Source organism: Octopus sinensis, linkage group LG11 (assembly GCF_006345805.1).
Source record: "Octopus sinensis linkage group LG11, ASM634580v1, whole genome shotgun sequence".
NCBI classification, from domain to species: domain Eukaryota; kingdom Metazoa; phylum Mollusca; class Cephalopoda; order Octopoda; family Octopodidae; genus Octopus; species Octopus sinensis.
Window position 1 is genome coordinate 24,654,371 of NC_043007.1, and position 24,586 is coordinate 24,678,956.

General features: G+C 38.5%; 1 protein-coding gene across 2 annotated transcripts in view; it reads right to left on the reverse strand.

Annotated features, from left to right (window-relative positions):
* LOC115217286 (dynein heavy chain 12, axonemal-like) overlaps positions 1-24,586 on the reverse strand; it is a 432,620-nt gene that overhangs the window by 21,469 nt on the left and 386,565 nt on the right. For both annotated transcript variants that reach the window (XM_029786929.2, XM_036507253.1), the window contains 3 exons: positions 23,209-23,394; positions 13,603-13,706; positions 10,085-10,289 (listed from right to left, as the gene is read on the reverse strand). In XM_029786929.2, coding sequence (XP_029642789.1) covers positions 10,085-10,289; positions 13,603-13,706; positions 23,209-23,394 — 495 coding nt within the window. The remainder of the gene's footprint in view (positions 1-10,084; positions 10,290-13,602; positions 13,707-23,208; positions 23,395-24,586) is intronic.

The following is a 24,586-nucleotide window of genomic DNA, read 5'->3' on the forward strand; positions in this document are numbered from 1 at the left end:
TCGATCCCAGTACGCCACTGGTGCTTAATTTATTGACCTTGAAAGGATGAAAAGCAAAGACGACCTCAGTGGAATTTGAACTCAGAACATAGACAGACGAAATATTGCTAAGCATTCTGCCTGGTGTGCTAACGTTTCTGCCAGCTCACTTCCTTACTATTGACATCATATTTGTTTCTACTCTAGGCACAAGGCCTGAAATCTTTTGGGGAAAGGGGCCAGTCGATTAGATTGACCCCAGTACTTAATTTATTGATCCCGAAAGAATGAAAGGCAAAGTCGACCTTGGTGGAGTTTGAACTCAGAACATAAAGACAGACGAAATACTGCTAAGCATTTTTCCTGGTGTGCTAATGTTTCTGCCAGCTCGCTGCCTTACTATTGACATTATATTGCATTTAACAGTAACACAATATAATACTCATCACTGACTCTATATTACATTCATCATTGATATTATATCACTTTGGTTTTATGATCTACGGTGTACAAAGGTAGCCACACTGTTCCTCAGTCAGCTAAACATAGTACCCAAATAACCTTCAAATCACACTCACTTATGGAAAACAACTTCCAGACTGGATTCCAAAACTGGCAGGAATGCTGGAACCAGAGTATTGTTGTGCAAGGTGACTATTTTTAAAGAGATGATATTTAAACTTAGGTAAATAAGTTATTTTTCATTAGACATAATTAGTCCAGAAACCTTTTGATACCACCTTGTATATCACATTCCCTGCTGACACTATATTACATTCACTGTTGATACTATATTACCTTTTGCTTATGATCTACAGTGTACAGAGGTATCCACACAGTTCCTCAATCAGCTAAACATAGTAACCAAATAATTTTCAAATCACACACTACTTTATAAAGAAAGACAGAACTTATCAGATGTCCCAGATATATTTTGTCTGAAAGGAAAAGATAAGCTGGTCATAGCTGAGAAGTCTTTCATCAGTGATCTGTTGGATCAGATCTGAATTAGAGTGAAACATCTCATGCCTGTATATGGGAAGTATACAAGGCACGAAACAGTCTGGATGTTTATTAATGCAGTTTTCTGACATAGGTCTATAACTACAAAATGCATCACTCAAGAACAAAACTGTTCCCTCTGGGCTTCCATCTATTTCTCTCTACCAAATTTCACTTACAAGTCTTTGGTTGATCCAAGGTTATGGTAGAACAAACTTGCAGCAATTATTTTGAAACAGAATCGAACCCAAAACTGTGTAGATACCATGTTATATACCATGTGACCAAAGTCAAAGTCAACAATGTTGGTATTTCAACCTGGAATAAATAGTGGAAGTAAATTGTTCAATTTGTTTTGTGTGGTGTTTTACATTCTCTTCTATGTTACTTATTTCTTTATTACCCACAAGGGGCTAAACATAGAAGGGATAAACAAGGACAGACAAAGGGATTAAGTCGATTACATTGACCCCGGTGCATAAGTGGTACTTAATTTATTGACTCCGAAAAGATGAAAGGCAATGTCGACCTCGGCGGAGTTTGAACTCAGAACATAATGGCAGACAAAATATGGCTAAGCATGTGCCCGGCGTGCTAACGTTTCTGCCAGCTTGCTGCCTTTTTCTCTTCTATGTTATTCTCTTTTATGTTACTGCTGGAGGAATACTATCAGAAGAATGGATTTAAGACATTTTGGCACAGCTGTTTTGGCACTGACTATTTGGCATTGCTGTTGATATTCTAAAACAAAGGTACCACATAAAAAGCACTGGCACTAGTGCCACATAAAAAGCACTAGTGCTGGTACCATGTAAAAAATGCTACTACTGGCGTCATGTAAAAAACACTGGTGATGGTGTTACATATAAAACACTGGTGGTGGTACCATGTAAAAGGCACCCAGAACACTCTGTAAAGTGGTTGGCATTAGGAAGGGCATCCAGCTGTTGAAACCAAGCCAAAACAGACTATGGAACCATGTGTGACCCCTAGCCTTGCCAGCTCCTGTCAAGTCATCCAACCCAAACCAGCTTGGATAATGGACGTTAAAGGATGATGACAATGAAGATGATAATTCGGTGGTGACTTATTTGACATCAGATATTTTAATGTTTCTCTCATTATCTCTCTCTGTTTATATGTGTAAAAATCCAGTTATGATGTTTGTATGTATGTGTAATATCTTATTCTCTCACTCTATCTTTTATCTTCTATTTTTTACTTGTTAAGTCATTAGGCTGCGGCCATGCTGGGGCACTGCATTGAAGAATTTTTGTAGAATGAATTGACCCTTGTACTTCTACTCTTTCTTTTTTAAAGCCTGGTACTAATTCCATTGACTCCGCTTGCTGAACTGCTAAGTTACAGGGATGTAACACTGATTGTCAAGTGGTGATGGGGAACAAACACAGACACACACATGATGGGTTTCTTTTAGTTTCTGCCTATTAATTCCACTCAGAAAGTTTTGGCTAGCTTGAGACTATAGCAGAAGACACTTGCCCTAGGTGCCATGCAGTGGGACTGAACCTGGAACACATGGCCACACCTGCACCTATAGCGCATGTGTGTTTGCCACAAGCACCAAAATAGGTTCTGTCCAGTCAGCTCTGCAAAATAGTCAGTGTCCAGATAGCTGCACCCAATTGTCTTATTCTGTGGAAGAACCAAGAACCATAGTGGGAAAATACCATTTATTAATATTAGCAGATTACAAGTAAAAAGCCTTTCTGTCATACGGGGAAAAATACATTATAAATGAGGTTATATTTATAGTTTTTGTAAATGAATTGTAATTTAAAAAAAAAGTCTACGGGTAAACAAAAGTAGTAATATTTAGGACAAAAGTGATATCTGCTTTCATTTCATTATTTATAGCAATGAATAAGTTCTTTTGATAGCTATCTCTATTGTGAAAATTTTAATAGTAATAAATGATAAAAATAATAACAGAGATTGATCAATTCTCATGTGCTGGCTTATTATACATTATACAGTATTCTACAGATGACAATTTGACAAATGTTTCTACCAACAAATAATGCCATGTGTTTTTTTGGTTTTTTTACGTTGGTTTTATTTTTTTCTTCAAGTCTGTTCTGCAGTAGCAGTGAATGCTATAGGATGGGAATTCAAATTACATTTTATTGCAGACCCTGGTCACAGACACAGCAAAATAAACAACGTTAGACCACGCAGTTGTTGGTTGCATGCTAGAAGAAATTTGATCTTTGTGGTCCCAAAGGCAAGACGTTTGAAAGGAAAAAGTATTGGGTTACATGCTCAATAGGTTGTAAGCTTAAACTCCACCGCTAGTCTCACACTGTATTTCTGGGCAGTATAATTCACTCTGTTGTTGTTTCAGTTCACCAAAGCCATTGTTGGTAGGAGGAGGCGCAATGGCCCAGTGGTTAGGGCAGCGGACTCGCGGTCATAGGATCGCGGTTTCGATTCCCAGACCGAGCGTTGTGAGTGTTTATTGAGCGAAAACACCTAAAAGCTCCACGAGGCTCCGGCAGGGATGGTGGTGATCCCTGCTGTACTCTTTCACCACAACTTTCTCTCACTCTTACTTCCTGTTTCTGTTGTACCTGTATTTCAAGGGGCCGGCCTTGTCACTCTCTGTGTCACGCTGAATATCCCCGAGAACTACGTTAAGGGTACACGTGTCTGTGGAGTGCTCAGCCACTTACACGTTAATTTCACGAGCAGGCTGTTCCGTTGATTCGGATCAACCAGAACCCTCGTCATCGTAACCGACGGAGTGCTTCCTTTCCCTGTTGGTAGGAACGAGAACCAGATCAGTTTGGGAACCATCAGCTTCAGATCAGATTCACCAACCATTTCAACCTGCAATTTTGCTACAGAAGCCACAAACAGTCTGTAATTGCAACTTTTAGTTGTAATTACAGGCTGTGTGATGGCAGCTGGCTTGTACAACACACTCAATTAAACATATAATGAAGAAGCGTCCACCACAAAATTGATATCTTTAACTGTGAATACTTCCCGCTACTTATTGGCCCACCTACGTATATATATATATATATATATATATATATATATGTGTGTATATATGTATATATATATATATATATATATAATATATATATATATTATATATATATATGTATATGTATATATATGTATATGTATATAGATATGTATATATATATATATATATGTATGTATGTATATGTATATAGATATGTATATATATATATATATATATATATATATATAGATATATATATATATATATAATATATATATATATACACACATATATATATATACATATATACATATATACATATATACATATATATATATATATATATATATACACATATATATATATACACATATATACATACATACATATATATATATATATAATACATATATATATACATATACATATCTATATACATATACATACATATATATATAATATATATATATATATATATATATATATATATATATACATATATATATATATATAATATATATATATATATATATATATATACACACACATATACATATCTATATACATATATATATATAATATATATATATATATATATATAATATATATATATAAACGTTTTTGATACCAGCCCACCTGAAACTTTCTTTGATTCAATGAAACAAAACTATCAGCTTTCAAGTGCTTATATTCTAAACAAAAATTTTTAACGTAACAATTTACATTTAAAGTCTGTTAAGTTGTATAACAAAAGCCAGCGTAAACGCATATAGATATATCAAATTAATGCTCTGAATGTACCAAATAATGAATATATATCGGTATATTTAATTGGTATTTGGAACATGACTCACAAAAGCCAAATATACACATATGTTGGTATATTAAGTTGGTATTCGGAAGACAGAACATAACAGAACAAATACATCTTAGTATATTAAACTGGTGTTTTGGAATGTAACTATATAAAAGTTGAATGAATAATGGTACACTGAGATAGTGTTTGGATAATTACTGCACAAAACACAAATGCGTATGTTAGTATATTAAGTGGGTGTTGGAACATAATGAAGAACAAATATAATAGTACCCTAAACTAGTATTTAGAACATAACAAAAGCCAACAATACAATGCTGTACTACTGAGAGGAGGAATTTATATTATATACGCTGTTTACAATAGTCAAACCTTCGTCATCATCTTGATTGTTGTTTTAATTAGGTTTTAGCTGTGGAGGCGCAATGGCCCAGTGGTTAGGGCAGCGGACTTGCGGTCGTAGGTTCGCAGTTTCGATTCCCAGACCGGACGTTGTGAGTGTTTATTGAGCGAAAACACCTAAAGCTCCACGAGGCTCCGGCAGGGATGGTGGTGATCCCTGCTGTACTCTATCACCACAACTTTCTCTCACTCTTACTTCCTGTTTCTGTTGTACCTGTATTTGAAAGGGCTGGCCTTGTCACTCTCTGTGTCACACTGAATATCCCCGAGAATTACGTTAAGGGTACACGTGTCTGTGGAGTGCTCAGCCACTTACACGTTAATTTCACGAGCAGGCTGTTCCGTTGATCGGATCAACTGGAACCCTCGTCGTCTTAACCGACGGAGTCCTTCCACCAGGTTTTAGCTATGTACACTCCAGCCTCCTTCAGGTGTCTTGTGTTGAACTCAATTGTTGTATCGGAATTTTGAACCTAACTCTTTATTTGATCCAGAAGGGTACACTGTTGTCATTCTATTCTCTGAGTTTCGTGATAATGTTTGCTTCAGTCAAGTTAAAAGAATTACTATGGTGCTTTGCATGAGATAGAACTCAGAGCCTCTAGGTTACTGTACTGCATTAACCAATGTCTTTATCTACTGTTCTGTGCCCTGATTTGAAACGAGATTCAAGCAAGGATGTTGGAATGTAACACCAGAGAATATGGATGGGAGCAAACAGTGGCATACAAAGTTTCATGGCCTGAACTTCGAAGTGTGGAATCTAAACAAATAAATTCCTGATTCAGGCAGTTAATAATGTTCTACCAGGTACTTCCAACTTGTTCTGAAGTGAATGATGGAGTCACCACCTTGCTCCTTGTACTTGAGAAGAGCTCTAGAACACACCTTCAATAATTGTCCAAAAATTCTAAGTACAGGACACTACTATAACACCATGACCAGGTTCTGAAGGCCATAGCAGACACCACTTGCAGTGAGATTAGCCATTGCATGTGCCTCTGCTCAACAAAGGAGGTGCTGCCAGTAACCAGGACCACTTCCCTGGGTCTGTTAGCATTGGTACAAAACTGAGAGCTAAAAATCACCTGAGGAAGCAGCTGAAGTGCTCAGAAATTGTTACCTGAACATTGCTTAGGCCAGACATGGTGCTGAACTTGGGAATATCCAAACAAGTGGATCTGTTGGAATGTTCCATTTTCTGGGACTATACTGAGGAGGCAGATGAGAGGAAGAGAACAAAATATGTTGGGATTGAGGAGTTGTACTGAAAATATATGTGGGGAGTAAAGTACGATCCCATAGAGGTGGGATGCAGAGTGTTTGCAGGTCATACCTCTGCAGAGCCTACAACATTTTAATCATCAAAGGACCCAGTAGAAAGAAGGTCATCAAGGTAACTGTGGATGCAGTAGAAGCTGCATTGAGGTGGCTGTGGATTACAAAGTGTGAGCCTTGGAAGAGACATTTCAACCTGGGGTAGTACAAACCGGACACAAATTGGGCCTTGACCAACACTGGTTAGGCCACTTAGGTGAGGGTGTCAGATTGCTGAAGGAACCAAAACATCTGATGACCCCACCCAGGAAACATTGCTAATGATGTGTCCAGGTACCAGCCAAGACAGTGCTCCAGAATGGTTACAGTCTGAAACAAGTGAAAGTTCACAAAGTTACGAATATGTTATTAAAGCCTTTTAAACTCTTGATTACTCTAAAAATTAATTGAAACACATAAGCAGTCCTAATTAAAAAAAAGGAAATGTTTTCTCTCTTTCTCTCTCAGCTGAAGAGATGGTCCTGAGATGTTAGACTCCTCTTCTTTCCATGCCATACAAATTTAATTCAAACTCACAAATCTCAATGTACAATACTTGCCGATGCTGACCACAAGCAATCTTCTCAGATTTTTGGTTTTACCCATGACAAATATAAAAGTTACAAAAGAGTTAACGGGTGATGGAAAACAACCAACTTAACAAAACAGTTCTTCCCTGAAACTATGTTGAATTATAAAACTAGCTAAAATCTAATCTCATGGCTATCATTAATGTATATAAGATTTCCAGCAGAGAATGCTGTCTAAATGTGAACACTTTAAAAATGGGTGGTGTCAAGTGGGCTAGTCACATTGGAACAGATGGTGGTGGTGGCGATAGGAGAATTATTATTGATAGGGTAAAGTAGGTTTATTTAGGTCAGTGACGATGTACACACCCGACCTGATTTTCAAAAACCGGGTCATCTTTGCTTAATGAATGATGAATGACCAGAATAAATGTACTTAATCCTTTCTTCACTGTATTTCTTATGAAATCATCATCATCATTTAATGTCTGTTTACCATGTTGGCATGGGTTGGACAGTTTGACAGGAGCACTGGCCAGCTGGAGATCTTCACCAGGCTCCGATTGCCTGTTTGGGCATGGTTTCTATGGCTGGATGCTTTTTGTAATGCCAATTACTCTAAAGAATGTACTGGGTGCTTTTTATGTGGCACCAGCATGAGTGCTGAGTGCTTTATATGTGGCACTGGTGTTGGTACCTTCTATGTGGCACCAGCATACATACTTTTTATAGGGCACTAGGATGGGTACTTATTTATGTGGCACCACCAAGGGTATTTTGTTATGTGGCACCAAGGATGGATACATTTTTTTTATGGAGCACCACCATGGGTGCTTTTTATGTGGCACTGGTACAGGTGCATTTTACATGACATCAGCATGGCTGCTTCTTACGTGGCACTGGCTTGGGTACTAATTCATGTGAAACCAGCTCAAGTACTTTTTATGTAGCAGCAGCATAGGTGCATTTTACATGGGACCAGCACGGATGGTTTCTATGTGACACTGGCACAGGGGCTTCTTATGTGGCACAGCCACAGGTATTTTTATATGGCATTAATTCTGAGAATAATAACAACTGGTGGTGAATTGGCAGGATCATCAGAACATTGGATAAAAGACTTAGCGGAATTTAGTAACGGTCCTTTACATTCTGAGTTCGAATCATATCGAGGTCAACCATACCTCTTTATTCTTTGGAGTCGAGATGTGGCAACATTGCCAAGAGAGGATACATGTGGGATAGGAAAGATAATTTCAGGTTGTTACTGTTGATTATTAGCACCCAGGGTAACTGTTTGAGCAGCTACCATCCATCCATTTAGGGGTACCTAAGACAAAAGTTTTCCTGACCACTGCTATTTCTAGCAGGTCCAATAACCATATAGAGGCTCAAAATAACTTCAGCCTTTAACTCTATGCTAAACATAGTGTTACAAGCTTTGGCTGAAGAACTCACAGAAGAGATGGATGTTTGTCCTAAGTCACATGGTCAAACTGACTTAAACTTAGTCTATTTTCATACAGTCATCTATAAATCTTAGGGATTAGATCTGGCTTCAGTGAGCTTTTATCAAGATGGATCAGCCAAAAGTATTCTTGAAGGTTTATCACTGGTACACAACATTGGTGCAGTGAGTGGCCAGTTTCAAGCAGTGGAGGACCAAACCCAATAACGAAATGGTCACTGGTGAGCTGATGAGGAAGACCCCTTTTTGTGGTGGCTTGATTTGGTAAAAATAGCAGCTAAATCCCCAACAAATCATATCCTACTGTCATAAAAAGAGAAAGACTGCACTGGACTGTGTAATATTGAATATGCGCAAAGACAGGCTGGTCATTGCTGGAATGTCTTTGATTGCATGGTTGCTCAAAGTGGGCTGTTTAACAAAAACAGAATCAGTGATGAATGTAATATGTCAGTGGTGAGACTTGTGGCTAAAAGTATTCCAATGATAACCACCCCATCTTATATTCAGGCAGTTGATGTAGAATTACACTACCTAATATGTCCTTTTTTAAAGAGTAATATGGGGGAGATTTGTCTGTTATTTCTAGCATAATTAAACAAACACATAGGCACTTCCTCTTTGCATATTCAATAGTAATATATAGATGTGAGATATATCTTCCTCTGGATAGAATGCCAGCCTGTCTCAAATCATATTCTCAGATGATATGGTAAATTATTTCTGAGTCGAGAAAATGTGGAATAAAATGTTTTTGCCTTCAAGAAAGAAAAAAATTTTTGATTTGGATTGAATTTCATAGCCTTTGGAGTTAAATATTACATATCATAAATGCTGAGACATTTTTGTTGAGTAAGGGCTGTTAATGTTATCAGAAGTGAATACAGTGTGGAAGCTTGTTTGAAGAAAGATTTTGTTGTGGCATAGGGTTTCTTTCATTGGTTCAAGTGAAGGAGATAGATAGACAGAAAGAGATAGAAAAAGATAAATAAATAGATAGATAGACAGATATATATATATATAGAGAGAGAGAGAAGAAAGAGAGGGGTGAAAGATAGTGAGAGAGAGACAAGGAAAGAGTGATATGGTGGAGAAGTGAGAGAGAATTGAAGAAGAACGGGGAGTAGGAGGATAAAAGAAATATGGAGAGGATAGGAAAATGAAAGTGAAAGAACTAGAGAGGAAGAGCAATTTAGAAAGAGAGAGGAACAAGGAGAAAGTGTGAGAGAGACAAGGAAAGAGTGGTAAGGTGGAGAAGTGAGAAAGAGAAATGAGGAAGGACAGGGATTAGGTGGAGAAAAGAAATATAGAGAGAATAGGAAAAAGAAAATGAGAGAACTAGAGATGAAGAACAATAGAGAGAGAGAGATAAATAGAGAGGAGAGAGAGAGATTCTGTTATGATGGGAAATGAAGGATTGGCTTGTCTGAGAAAAGAAGAAAATACTTGGTGAAAGAGAAGCATATAAGAATGGATATGCCAATGAAGAGATTTCGGTTGGTTTCTTGCCAAAGTTAGAAAATAATTCCAGATTACGTAAATGATTCTGTGAGAAATCAAAGAGCAAAAATTACTTGTAAAAACTTGAGACGTTCTAAGAAATCTTGCATGTAGCTGCCGAGTGGCTTCAAGGACGGATATGACCGTTTTGCCCATAGAGCTGGCACCTTGCCCAGTAGTAAGCTGTTGGCCAAAGCTTCCAAGTCTGCTGACATCACAACCAAACCTTTGATGGCTTTCTGTAGACTTAGAAGACTTGAGCGGATAATTTGCATAAGCCTGTAATTGTAAGGAAATGATAATGAAATTAATGAAACACACACACAACAACAACAACAACAACAAAGTAACAAACAGACGGATTAATGAGTGGATTTGCAAAAATCACTGGATTTAGGGATTAAATACAACCAAATAAAGAAAAATGGATTTAAAGAAAAACAAAGCATGAAGTAAAATAATTTACAAATGGAAAATGGACAAGAAAACTCATGTGACTTTTCTCTTTAAAAGTATTTATCATTGTTCTTTGTGAAGGCGGCGAGCTGGCAGAAACGTTGGCACGCCGGGTGAAATGCTTAGCAGTATTTCGTCTGCCGCTACGTTCTGAGTTCAAATTCCGCCGAGGTCGACTTTGCCTTTCCTCCTTTCGGAGTTGATTACATAAGTACCAGTTATGCACTGGGGTCAATATAATCGACTGAAAATCCATTTGTCTGTCCTTGTTTGTCCTCTCTGTGTTTAGCCCCTTGTGGGTAGTAAAGAAATAGGTATTTCGTCTGTCGCTACGTTCTGAGTTCAAATTCCGCCGAGGTCGACTTTGCCTTTCATCCTTTCGGAGTCGATTACATAAGTACCAGTTATGCACTGGGGTCAATATAATCGACTGAAAATCCATTTGTCTGTCCTTGTTTGTCCTCTCTGTGTTTAGCCCCTTGTGGGTAGTAAAGAAATAGGTATTTCATCTGCCGCTATGTTCTGAGTTCAAATTCTGCTGAGGTCGACTTTGCCTTTCATCCTTTCGGAGTCGATTACATAAGTACCAGTTATGCACTGGGGTCAATATAATCGACTGAAAATCCATTTGTCTGTCCTTGTTTGTCCTCTCTGTGTTTAGCCCCTTGTGGGTAGTAAAGAAATAGGTATTTCATCTGCCGCTACGTTCTGAGTTCAAATTCCGCCGAGGTCGACTTTGCCTTTCATCCTTTCGGAGTCGATTACATAAGTACCAGTTATGCACTGGGGTCAATATAATCGACTGAAAATCCATTTGTCGTGCTGGTTTGTCCTCTTTGTGTTTAGCCCCTTGTGGGTAGTAAAGAAATAAGTATTTATCATTGTTTCTTTGTCAGTTTTTTCCATGCTGGCATGGGTTAGATACAAATTCATAAAGCAGTGTAGTACTCAGTGGTTGGATGCTCTTCCTGACGCCAACAACTTAAATCAATTTCTTTTGGTCAAGTAATGTGCTTTATTTGATTTACCTTAGCATGTTGAATTGAGGGACATAAACAAACATCACTACTGTGTAAGTAGTGTTGATATGAAGACATATATGCACACACATGCACATAGGTGTAGGTTGTGTGGTTAAGATGTTTGCTTCACAACCCCATGGTCTTGGGTTCAATCTCACTTTGTGACGCCATACAATACAGAGCACCAAGCCAACCAATGCCTTAAGAGTGATTTGACTGATGGAAACTGCAGGAATCCTATTGTATGTATGTGTGTCCCCATCCATGAATGTTAATATCCTGTGGTTTTGCTAGAGTGAATCTGTCATGTTTAGCTTCCTTGTTGGCATTATGACCATTCACTCTGTGCTTATTCAAAATCTTCTGCTTCAATAAGAAACCTCTTATTCAAAACTTCTTACATGTAAAACATTTAAGGGCTGGTGACAGAAAGAACAACTGGGGTGTAAAACCCTGCCTCAAATACACCCCTCAAATACAGCCAAGAAATGATGATGATGATGATGATGATTAGCCAGAAAAATCCACGATGTACTCAGTGTGTGATACCTGAACCACGATATGGCGAGTGGTTACTGTATACATTTTTTTTTTATCAGAATGTGGTTTTGGAGGGTTTTATTTTGGAAGATTTCAACTACAGACTCTACTCAGAAAACACAGATCTATTTGTTGTGATATCTTATACCTATATCCTTTTCCTTCTGCTGTTTTCTACCAATGGTTTCTCTTTATTGGCTTTGTCTGTTGTCTCTTTTGCTATTAGTCTGTCTTACCAAATTTGATGACAGGCACTCGTGCCAGTGGAGTGCTAACAGATCCATCCGAGCGGGATCACTGCCAGAGCAGTTGTCTGGCTTCCGTGCTGGTGGGCACGTAAAAAGCACCATCTGAGCGTGATCCTACCAGCGTTGCTTTACTGGCACATGAACAAAACATTCGAGGGAGGTCGTTGCCAGTGCCACTGGACTGACTCCTGTGGCTAGGTGGCATGTAAAAAACACCATTTTCAGCGTGGCCATTGCCAGTAACGCCAGACTGGCCCTCATGCCGGTGGCACGTAAAAGCACCCACTACACTCTCAGAGTGGTTGGCGTTAGGAAGGGCATCCGGCTGTAGAAACTCTGCCAGATCAAGATTGGAGCCTGGCGCAGCCATCTGGTTCACCACTCCTCAGTCAAATCGTCCAACCCATGCTAGCATGGAAAGTGGACGTTAAACGGTGATGATGATGGTGATGATATCTTTACAGACAGACTCTGACACTTTTACCCTCATTCTTCTTTTTTTCTTTTTCACTGTTACTAAACCAATTACGAGAGGTGGGAAGGGAGGGCGTAAGTTGATTACATCAACCCCAGTGTGTAGCTGGTATTTGTTTCATCAATTCCAAAAGAATGAAAGGCAAAGCGATCCTCAGTGGAAAGGAAACTGGGAACATAAAATGCTAGAAGAAATTCCACTGCGCTAATGATTTTCTCCACCTTGTCTTAAATAAAGAAGTGAAATTTAATCAGTGCATGTGTTTATCAAACTCACTACCACATGAGTGTAATCTGATGCTCTAACCACTGAGCCATGCGCTTTAATATAAAAATACATACGCACACACACATGTATGTATGTATGTATGCCATTATTCTGTTTATTTCAAGATTTCTTGCCAATAAAGAAAGAACTGGTTTTTAACCTAGATCCAAGGCTCCTTTTTTGGAATTTCAACATCAACAACAGGGTATTTTTGTATGTATGTATGTATTCTCATGCATATAGTTGTATGTATGTATGTATGTATGTTTGTATCTTTGTATGCAAAGCAATATATAATTTAGTAATAGAAATGTATGCATAATCTGAAATAAAATTTTTTCTAGAGTGTGTATTTATATATACATATATATATATACACACACACGTATGTATATGTGAGTGTGTGTGTGTGTGTGTGTGTATGTGTAGTCTATATAAAATCTAATCTAACATTTTTCGAAGGAAGTAGGAGTGAAATGATAGTGAAGGCAACAGAGACAGAGATGTTATCTTTTAGTCGCTGTACGTTGTTGATTATTAATATTTTAGTAAATATAACAATGGTTTCACGTGCTCAAACATACTTATTGAATCTTTCCATCTCTTGTACAAGAACGGTATTCATACTTTCTTGGTAGACAACAGGATATTTCTTTATACCTTCTTCGATGTTGTAGTTTTGGGGCAACTGAAATTATCAATGAAATCTGTTAATGTGATATTTAAACGTATCAAGCAGAAACCAATAGAAAAATCTCTGAAAATTGCTAAAAAAAATAAATAAATAAAAGTTATATAGTAAATTTGTCTGCAAAATAAAATTATTAAAACCTAATATCTTTTACATCTCTGTATTTGGCAAGATTCTTGATATGAACTTGTCTGTTCAAACTATTTTATTGTATCTTGGGAAGGTCATCATACCAATGAATACATGCACTGATTAAATTTCACTTCTTTATTTAACCCTTTAGCATTCAGATTACTCTGCTAAATGTAATGCTTGTTTATTCATATTGTTTTGTAATAATCATGCATTCTCTTATAGCTTTGAGGTTTCAATGAGGTGATTGTTTCAGAATCTCAATCAAATTGGAATCAAAATGGAAATTGTAGTTGTGGCCGATGCCAGTGTCACCTGACTGGCTCCCGTGCTGGTGGAATGCAATAAGCACCATTCATGCGTGGGTCGATGCCAGTGCCACCAGACTGGCTCGCCATGCTGGTGTTGGTGTGTTTATGCCCCCATACATTTGTGGTTCAACAAAAGAGACCAATAGAGTAGACCAATAGCACCATCTGAATGTGGTTGATGCCAGCCCCTCATCACCCTGATTGGCTTCTGTGGCAGTAGCATGTAAAAAGCACCATCCGAATGTGGCCGATGCCAGTGACGCCTGACTGGCTCCTGTGCTGGTGGCACACAAAAAGCATCCACTATATTCTCAGAGTGGTTTGCATTAGGAAGGGCAGTTATAGAAACCTTGCCAGATCAGATTGGAGCCTGGTTTGCCAGTCCCCAGTCAAACCCATGCCAGCATGGGAAATAGATGTTAAACGATGATGATGGTCAGGTAGGAGTGAGAGGCTACACATAGCTAGTTTGAATGTCAAGATGAGTAGAATAATTGGGCTGAATATGGCTGGTTTAATTGCTAAGGGGTTAAGGCAACGAGGTGGAAGAATCACTGATGCATCAGACTAAATGCTTAGTGGCATGTCTTCAAGCACTTTATGTTCTGAATTTTCTTTCCACCGAGGTTCACTTTGCCTTTCATCCTTTCGGGGTTCATAAAATATTCATTTCTTTATTGCCCACAGGAGGCTAAACATAAAAGGGACAAACGACCCCAGTGTGTAACTGGTACTTATTTAATCGACCCCGAAAAGGATGAAAGGCAAAGTTAACCTCGGCGGAATTTGAACTCAGAACGTAGCGGCTGACAAAATACCTATTTCTTTACTACCCACAAGGGGCTAAACACAGAGAGGACAAATAAGGACAGACAAACGGATTAAGTCAATTATATCGACCCCAGTGCGTAACTGGTACTTAATTTATCGACCCCGAAAGAATGAAAGGAAAAGTCAACCTCGGCAGAATTTGAACTCAAAACGTAGCGGCTGACAAAATACCGATAAGCATTTCGCCTGGCGTGTTAATGATTCTGCCAGCTCGCCGCCTTAGGGTTGATAAAATAAGTACCAGTTGAGTACTGGGGTCGATGGTGTAACCAACTTACTCCCTTCTCATGAAACTATTGGCCTTGATCCAAAATATCAAATCATTATTTAACTAATTAACTAACTGATTATTTGATTAATCAATCAGTCAACTAATCAGTTACAATCTGGAGCAAAGAGGGCATGTTACTAATGTGGTTGTCAATGGCAATGAAAGGACTCTGATGAGCTTAGCTGATTCACTGATTGATTGATTTACTAAATGATTAATCATGCAATTGATAAGCTAATTGGTTAAATGGTTAACTAATTAACTATAGATGCAGGTGTGGTTGTGTGGTAAAAAGCTTGCTTCCCAACCACGTGTTTGGTTCAGTCCCACTGCATGGCACCTTGGGCAAGTGCATTCTACAATAGCCCCAGGTAGATCAAAGCCTTGTGAGTGGATTTGGTAGACAGAAATTGAAAGAAGCCCATCATATCTGTGTGTGCGTGTGTCTTTGTGTCTGCGTTTGTTCTCCACCACGTTACAACTTGCTGGGGCTGCCTGCTGGAGATTAGCGGCAAGTATTTAAAGGGAAAAAATTTGACAAGTCAGTCAGTAACTGGCTGACACTCGCTGACGATACATCGAAGAGGCCAGGGAACAGAAGAAAGAAGACATGCACCCAACACCAGAGCTGAAGACTCCTCCAAAAGGGGGGGGCCCCGCCACGTCAAACTGGTAGAGGAGTAGGGGCCGAAACCGGATGTGGTTCCTCCTGATGATATCTTGAGCTAACTGGATCCTATAAAGGAGCTGTTGTGGTAGCAGACCACGAAACACGGTTGTAATTCCTCTTTGACAACTGGCGTTGGTGTGTTTATGCCCCCATACATTTGTGGTTCGACAAAAGAGACCAATAGAGTAAGAACCAGGATTTACAAAACTAATTTTGGGGTCAATACAGTTGACAAAAAATTCTTCAAGGCTGTTTGCCAGCAAAGCCACAGTCTAATGATTGAAACAAGTAAAAGAAAAGATAAAGAATAGTTGACAATTGAATAATAAACAAGTGAAATAGAACCAGTGCAAGTGTTCATTATTGCATAATGACCCTCCCAAAACACAGCTAAATATTTTATATCTTATATAAAACTTATAACAACAAAAACAACAGCAGCAGCACAAATAGCAACAAAACAATAACAGCAACAACAACAGTTATAACATCTCTTGTTGGCCATAAGAGCAGAAAACAATGGGGTGAGTAGAAAGATAGTCATAAGTGAGTATGGAAGAGCCTTGTTGAGAATATTCCAGATTATACTGTACAGATTATTCCCTTGGATCAGGAATCTCCTGATGGAACATTGCAGAGATGCTGAATTTTTATCTCTATATCTAAAACTGTACGTATACTGAGTAAACAATCTCTTGAAGCCTTTGGCCGAATGTCTTTACTCTTTTACTTGTTTCAGTAATTTGACTGCGGCCCTGCTGGAGCACCGCCTTTAGTCGAGCAAATCGCCCCCAGGACTTATTCTTTGTAAGCCTAGTACTTAATCTATCGGTCTCTTTTGCCGAACTGCTAAGTTACGGGGACATAAACACACCAGTATCGGTTGTCAAGCGATGTTGGGGGGACAAACACTGACACACAAACATACACACACATATACATATATACGATGGGCTTCATTCAGTTTCTGTCTACCAAATTCACTCACAAGCCTTTGGTTGGCCCGATGCTATAGTAGAAGACACTTGTCCAATGTGCCACACATTAGGACTGAACCCGGAACCATGTAGTTGGTAAGCAAGCTACTTACCACACAGCCACTCCTACGCCTACAGCATAAACTAAAATGACTAAGAATAAGCTTTACATATCATCCAATGCCAATCAGCCTTATTCAGAGTCTGTAACCGCCTCATCACTCAGTGTCAAAGTGTCGGAATGATCGGACATGGCTTTTATATCTGTAAAACTTTTAGTAATGCAAATCTGAGAGTCAACCTGTTAATACAAATATTTATTGTGTTGAATGCTCTTTCCTTTTATTTGTACATTTGTCTTTCAGTCTGTCTATGTAAATATCAACGTACCTCTCTTTCATTGTGTGTGTGTGTATAGATATATATATATATCATTATCGCCATCGTTTAACGTCCGCTTTCCATGCCAGCATGGGTTGGACAATTTGACTGAGGGCCGGCGAACTAGATGGCTTCAATCTTGATCCAGCTGTAGAAACTCTGCCAGATCAAGATTGAAGCCTGGTGCAGCCATCTGGTTCGCCAGCCCTCAGTCAAATCGTCCAACCCATGCTAGTATGGAAAGCGGACGTTAAACGATGATGATGATGATGATAATGATATATATATATATATATATGAAGTATATGATTTAACTTATAGAACAAAATTCAACAAATTCTCTCTTTTACTCGTTTCAGTCATTTGACTGCGGCCATGCTGGAGCACCGCCTTTAATCGAGCAACTCAACCCCGGGACTTATTCTTTTTGTAAGCCCAGTACTTATTCTATCGGTCTCTTTTTGCCGAACCGCTAAGTAACGGGGACATAAACACACCAGCATTAGTAAGCAATGCTAGAGGGACAAACACAGACACACAAACACACACACGCATATATTAATATATACATATATACGACGGGCTTCTTTCAGTTTCCGTCTACCAAATCCACTCACAAGGCTTTGGTCGGCCCGAGGCTATAGTAGAAGACACTTGCCCAAGGTGCCACACAGTGGGACTGAACCCAGAACCATGTGGTTGGTAAACAAGCTACTTACCACACAGCCACATATTTTTCGTAAAGGAGGAGATTAGATGTTAATATAGATTGAAATTATTTTTATCCATGTAGCTTTATGATCGTTTCATACAGGAAGACAATAAATATTCATTTTAAGAATCTGGGTCGTCAAAAGGTATTCATCAGTAGCAAAAACTACAGAAAGTGAAAAAAAAAAGCTAAAAAGGCATTAGAATTACATAGGTATGGTGTTTGTAATGTGTAATTGTTCTTAGAGTCATGTCTTTAAATAGACATGATGTCTTTTTAGCTTTTCTTTTTCTTTTTTTGGATTTCCTTAATTTTTGCTACTCACGAATATTTTTTGACAACCATGATTCTTAAAGTGAATTTATTGTCTTTCTGTATAGCTACATGAATAAAAATAATTTCATTCCATATCAACATCTGATCTCCTCTATTTACGAAAAATAGGATTGAATTTGTTGATCTTTGTTTTCTAAGTTAATTCATATACTTAATATACTTATATAAATTTTCATATCTTTTCTAATTCATACCAGTAAATTAAAGTAAAGGAAGAAGAAACAACGTTAGAAATCTTTTGGAAACTACTCCAATTAAGGGACAAATTCACATTCAATCCTTTTATATATATATATGTGTGTGTATATATATATATATATATATTATATCAAAATAAGCAATAAGGTTATCCAGAGGTAATGCAGTACGATTGTTTCAAGCAACTCCATTTAATTGAACAATGCAATCATTACATCAATTTAAATGCAGAGCAATCCTCAGCTGCATAAAGACACAGAGTTAAATTAAAACAGATGGACACATTAGTATAATTTTACCTAAAACCTCCAAGAAGGTAAGGAGATAGACAAAGAACATGCTGTCTTCACTTCAGCTTAGAAGCTACTAAGGTATCAGGAAGAAAGACTTATTAGAGATCTAACTTGTCACTGTTTTCTGGAGTCAGTTTTAATTTATAGTCTTGTTTATCAAATCTTTGTATATCAAAATCTAAGGCCAAAGAACAAGGAGCAGTGTCTGTTAGGAAGGGGGCTGAGGGAGTTGACAGAAATCATAGTAGGAATAGCCATAAAACTATCAAGATTAATTTGAAACAATATAATGAGATTTGGCAAAGGAAATCTTAAATCAAGATTTTAGCTGACAATTAAAGGGACAAGCCACTAGTAGACCATTGATATATATATGTATATATATATATATATATATATACATATATATATATATACATATATATATGTATATATATATATATATATATATGTATATATATATGTATATATATATGTATATATATATTATATATATATATATATATATATATATATATATATTATATATATATATATATATATGTGTGTGTATATATATATATATGTGTGTGTATATATATATATATATATATGTATATATATATATATATATATATATTATATTATATTAAAGATAACGAGTAAAAACACTTTAATATAAGATAAAGAGTAAAAACACAGACACATATATATACATATACACATATCGCCACAACAGAATTGAGATCCTAAAACCAAGGTGCCTTGTAAAAAGTGTTGCTAACGGTGGGGTGGTGGTGCTATATAAAAATGGTGTCACTCTGTGGAGTGGTTGGCATTAGGAAGGGCATCCAGCCATAGAAACCAAACCAAAATGGACCATAGAAACTGGTGTCTTCCCCTGCCTTTACCAGTTCCTGTCAAGTTATCTAACCCATGCCAGCATGGGAAATGGACATTAAATGACGATGATGGTGATGATATATACATATATATAGTACACACACATATATATCTTATTAACATCTTGACATTGCTGACCACACGGTAAAGGTCAATAGGCACAAATATTAAACACTATAGCTATGTATGTACATATATAAATGCATTTTGGTGTTTATTAGGATTGCTGACCATAACTCCAGAAAGAAAGGCCAGACAAACAATAAAGAAATCAAGAATTAGTTTCCAAAAACTAAAGTACAAAGGCAAGTTGTACATTGAATATCTCCACTGACCACTTCTCTCTCTCACACACACACACATACACCCACTCAAATGTATGTACTCCCCACTCTCCTTACTCTCTCTCTCTCCCACATACATTTACACACTTTCACTGTGTCTCATCCACATACATACCCTTTCACTAACAAATTCTCACATATGCACACACACACACACAACTCACTCTCCCCACCCCCATGTTCTCTATATCCCAGCGGTAAGTAAATAGACTTATCCCCTCCACCCAACACCCCACCCCCCCTCTCTATCAAAGTTAAGCCGTCCAGTCGTTCTGACAAATTCTGTCCAAACTGGAAGCTTTTAATCTGATTATTTCAAGAATTTACTACGGCGTTCAAAGAGAAGCAGGAGTTATTTTCGGTAAAAGTAAATAACGGAATTGGACAAACAACCTTCTCATTAGAATTTATTGTTTCTGGTCAGTTTCTTCAGGTCAGACTTACTCTTAGAGATGGAAATGATTCCGGTTTGCCTTTTATTAAAGGAGGGTGAGACAGGTCAACCCTAGCAGAATGGATCCTATATCAGTTTTTGGTGATGAATATTTCAGATTGTTTGATGAGCTACACAGCTGCATGATCTTTGAATTATAGCATAGGTGGCCAAGTATCTCAAGACAATTGTCTACCTCTTTATATATGTGTATATGTGTGTAGCTATAAACAGGATGAGATTAAGATACCAGACATAAAATTGACAACTGAAAAATCCCTTATCCCCTCTGGGGTCACTGGGGTGCTGCAGCCATGCAGCGTATCTAGGGCAAGAAGGCCTGTCAGAGCCCATCCCTCTCCAGGCTAAACTCATTTCTACAGCTGAGTGGACTGGAGCGACATGAAGTGAGGTATTTTTGCTCAAGAACACAACGCATCGCCCGATCCAGGAATCGAAACCACAATCTCATGATCATGAATCCAACACCCTAACTACTAAGCCACGCACCTCCACTAGACATAAAATAGTGGTTTCAAATTTTGGCACAAGGCTAGCACAAAACAGAATAATATATAAATATCATTAACACATACAACAGTGATTCTTGACCTCAGGTGTAGTCCCTCCTTGAAGGGGGTTGGCAATGTGAACCCCCAAATCATTTCGTTCATCATTTCATGTCTGCCTTCCATGCTAGCATGAGTGGGACAGTTTCAGAAGAGCTGACCAGACAGAAGCCTGCACCAAACTTCTGTGACTGCTTTGGCAGGATTTTTACAGCTGGATGCCCTTCCTAACACCAACCATGCGGCAGAGTGGACTGAGTGCTTTTTCTGTGGCACAAGCACAGGCGAGGTCAGTTTTGGCAGGATTTTTACAGCTGGATGCCCTTCCTAACACCAACCACTCAGCAGAGTGGACTGAGTGCTTTTTCTGTGGCACAAGCACAGGTGAGGTCAGTTTTGGCAAGGTTTTTACAGCTGGATACCCTTCTGAACACCAACCACTTTACAGTGTAGACTGTGTGCTTTTTAATGCCACCAAATATCACATACTGGAGCACCACCTTTAGTCGAGCAAATCGACCCCAGGACTTATTCTGTGTAAGCCTAGTACTTATTCTATCGGTCTCTTTTGCCAAACCACTAAGATACGGGGATGTAAACACACCAGCATCGGTTGTCAAGCGATGTTAGGGGGACAAACACAGACACACAAACACACATATATATATGTATATATATATATATATACATATACACACACACACACATATATACAATGGGCTTCTTTCAGTTTCCACCTACCAAATCCACTCACAAGGCTTTGGTTGGCCCGAGGCTATAGTAGAAGACACTTGCGCAAGGTGCCATGCAGTGGGACTGAACCCTTAAGCATGTGGTTCGTAAGCAAGCTACTTACCACACAGCTACTCCTACACCTATTTTGTTCATTCTTTTTATAAAAATTTTCACCATGTAAAGTATACGTTGAACACATAGTAACACATGCAAAGCTTCATAAAAAGCTAAAGCCATAGATTGCATGGTGTTTTTATCTACTATTCTCATCTGCATACCCTAATGCATGCCTTTTGAACTGTTATCTTACAGCTATGATTTTTGCTATCTGTTTTCAGATGAACACTTTTGTTCTCTAAGGATCCAAATTCTTTGCTGTACTCTCTTTCCTAGTTTAGAAAACATTTCAAAATACATGCATGCATTCATTTAAAGCCAAGCATATATTCTTCTACCATTGCATTCTGTAGTTATTTCCAGCTCATTGTCAGTCTCAGCCCTCATTATGATGATTCATTTTTGTGTATTAACATATTGGTGGTGTACACAAGTTTCCTTCCTTCCAGGGATTCATCACTCCTGAAGGAACAACTCCATAGGATGGATTGTCTGTGTTTGTCCCTGCAACATCGCTTGACAACTGATGCTGGTGTGTTTATGTCCCCGTAACTTAGCGGTTCGGCAAAAGAGAACAAAAGAACAAATACTAGGCTTACAAAGAATAAGTCCTGGGGTCAATTTGCTCGACTAAAGGCAGTGCTCCAGCATGGCCACAGTCACATGACTGAAACAAGTAAAAGAGTAATATAACAAAAAGATCATTAGCAAAACTTGAACTCACGATCATGTTATTTGCAATTCAGTACCTTAATTAGCCACTGTTCACTACTACTACCTTACTCTTTTACTTGTTTCAGTCATTTGACTGCGGCCATGCTGGAGCACCGCCTTTAGTCGAGCAAATCGACCCTGGGACTTATTCTTTGTAAGCCCAGTACTTATTCTATCGGTCTCTTTTGCCGAACCGCTAAGTGACGGGGACGTAAACACACCAGCATCGGTTGTCAAGCAATGCTAGGGAGACAAACATAAACATACATATATATATATATATACATATATACGACAGGCTTCTTTCAGTTTCCGTCTACCAAATCCACTCACAAGGCATTGGTTGGCCCGGGGCTATAGCAGAAGACACTTGCCCAAGATGCCACGCAGTGGGACTGAACCCGGAACCATGTGGTTGGTTAGCAAGCTACTTACCACACCACTGCTTTAATGACAATCTGCCACTATTTTAACCACAGTCCACTACTGACTTAAGCATGGTCCACTATCACCTCCATCACACTCTACTGCTACCTTAACCTTAAGTTAAGATATTATTGAAGGAGTAAATTAAGAGAAAATAAATAACAAACCTTGGCCAAGATATCTGTAGCAATGTCACTGAGAGTGTCAACTGAACTTCCTGAGCCTCCACCCTCTTTTCGTCCAATGGTAAGCAAGAAGGATTCAAACAACTGCTGAGTTTCATGCAGCTCTCGAGTGATGTCAACATTTTCATGCATTCCAAAGACCTCTGGCAGCTGACTTAGCGGCAACTCCTGGAGGATAGAATAGGATAAAACATAACAACAGCAACTACAAAAACAACAACAGTAGCTACTAGTTGAAAGTTATAAGGTGTTAATGAATATATTGTCATAAAGTACAGTGAATTCAGAAGTATCTATTAAAACTGTGGAGAAAATAGAATGAGTGTAAATCTTCCTATTAGAGTATTGGTTTGTTCCAACGGGTACTGGTTGTAATCTTCCAGTATTTCAAGAGGTATCCACTGGAGTGGTGACACCTGTTGAAAAACTTTGATCTGACATTTAAACAGTCTACAAACTTATTAATATAATAAAAAATATATGCGCCCTTTTAAAGCCTAGCCAGGCTCATGGGCCCGGTTTCCCGGTTTCTATGGCGTATGTGTTCCCCAGCTGGACAGGACGCCAGTCCATCACAGCATTACTCATTTTTGCCAGCTGAGTGGACTGGAGCAACGTGAAATGAAGTGTTTTGCTCAAGAACACAACGCGTCGTCCAGTCCAGGAATCGAAACTACAATCTTACGATCATGATGCTGACAACCCTAACCACTAAGCCACACACCTCTACTAATAAATGCACCCTTTTAAAGCCTAGCCAGGCTCATGGGCCCAGTTTCCATGGCGTATGTGTTCCCCAGCTGGACAGGACGCCAGTCCATCACAGCATTACTCATTTTTGCCAGCTGAGTGGACTGGAGCAACGTGAAATGAAGTGTTTTGCTCAAGAACACAACGCGTCGTCCAGTCCAGGAATCGAAACTACAATCTTACGATCATGATGCTGACACCCTAACCACTAAGCCACACACCTCTACTAATAAATGCACCCTTTTAAAGCCTAGCCAGGCTCATGGGCCCAGTTTCCATGGTGCATGTGTTCCCCAGCTGGACGGGACGCCAATCCATCACAGCGTTACTCATTTTTGCCAGCTGAGTGGACTGGAGCAACGTGAAATGAAGTGTTTTGCTCAAGAACATAACGTGTAGCCCGGTCCAGGAATCGAAACCACAATCTTACAATCATGATGCTGACAGCCTAACCACTAAGCCCCACACCTCCATACAGACTTATTAGGGTTTCAAAATATGTCATGCTCTTCAGCTTTATGTAACCTATAACTTTTTTGCATTGTTTCTGTGTAGCCTGCATCTCTCAATGATCTTCCACTTGATACTGAAAGTAGCAGCATGTTCTTTC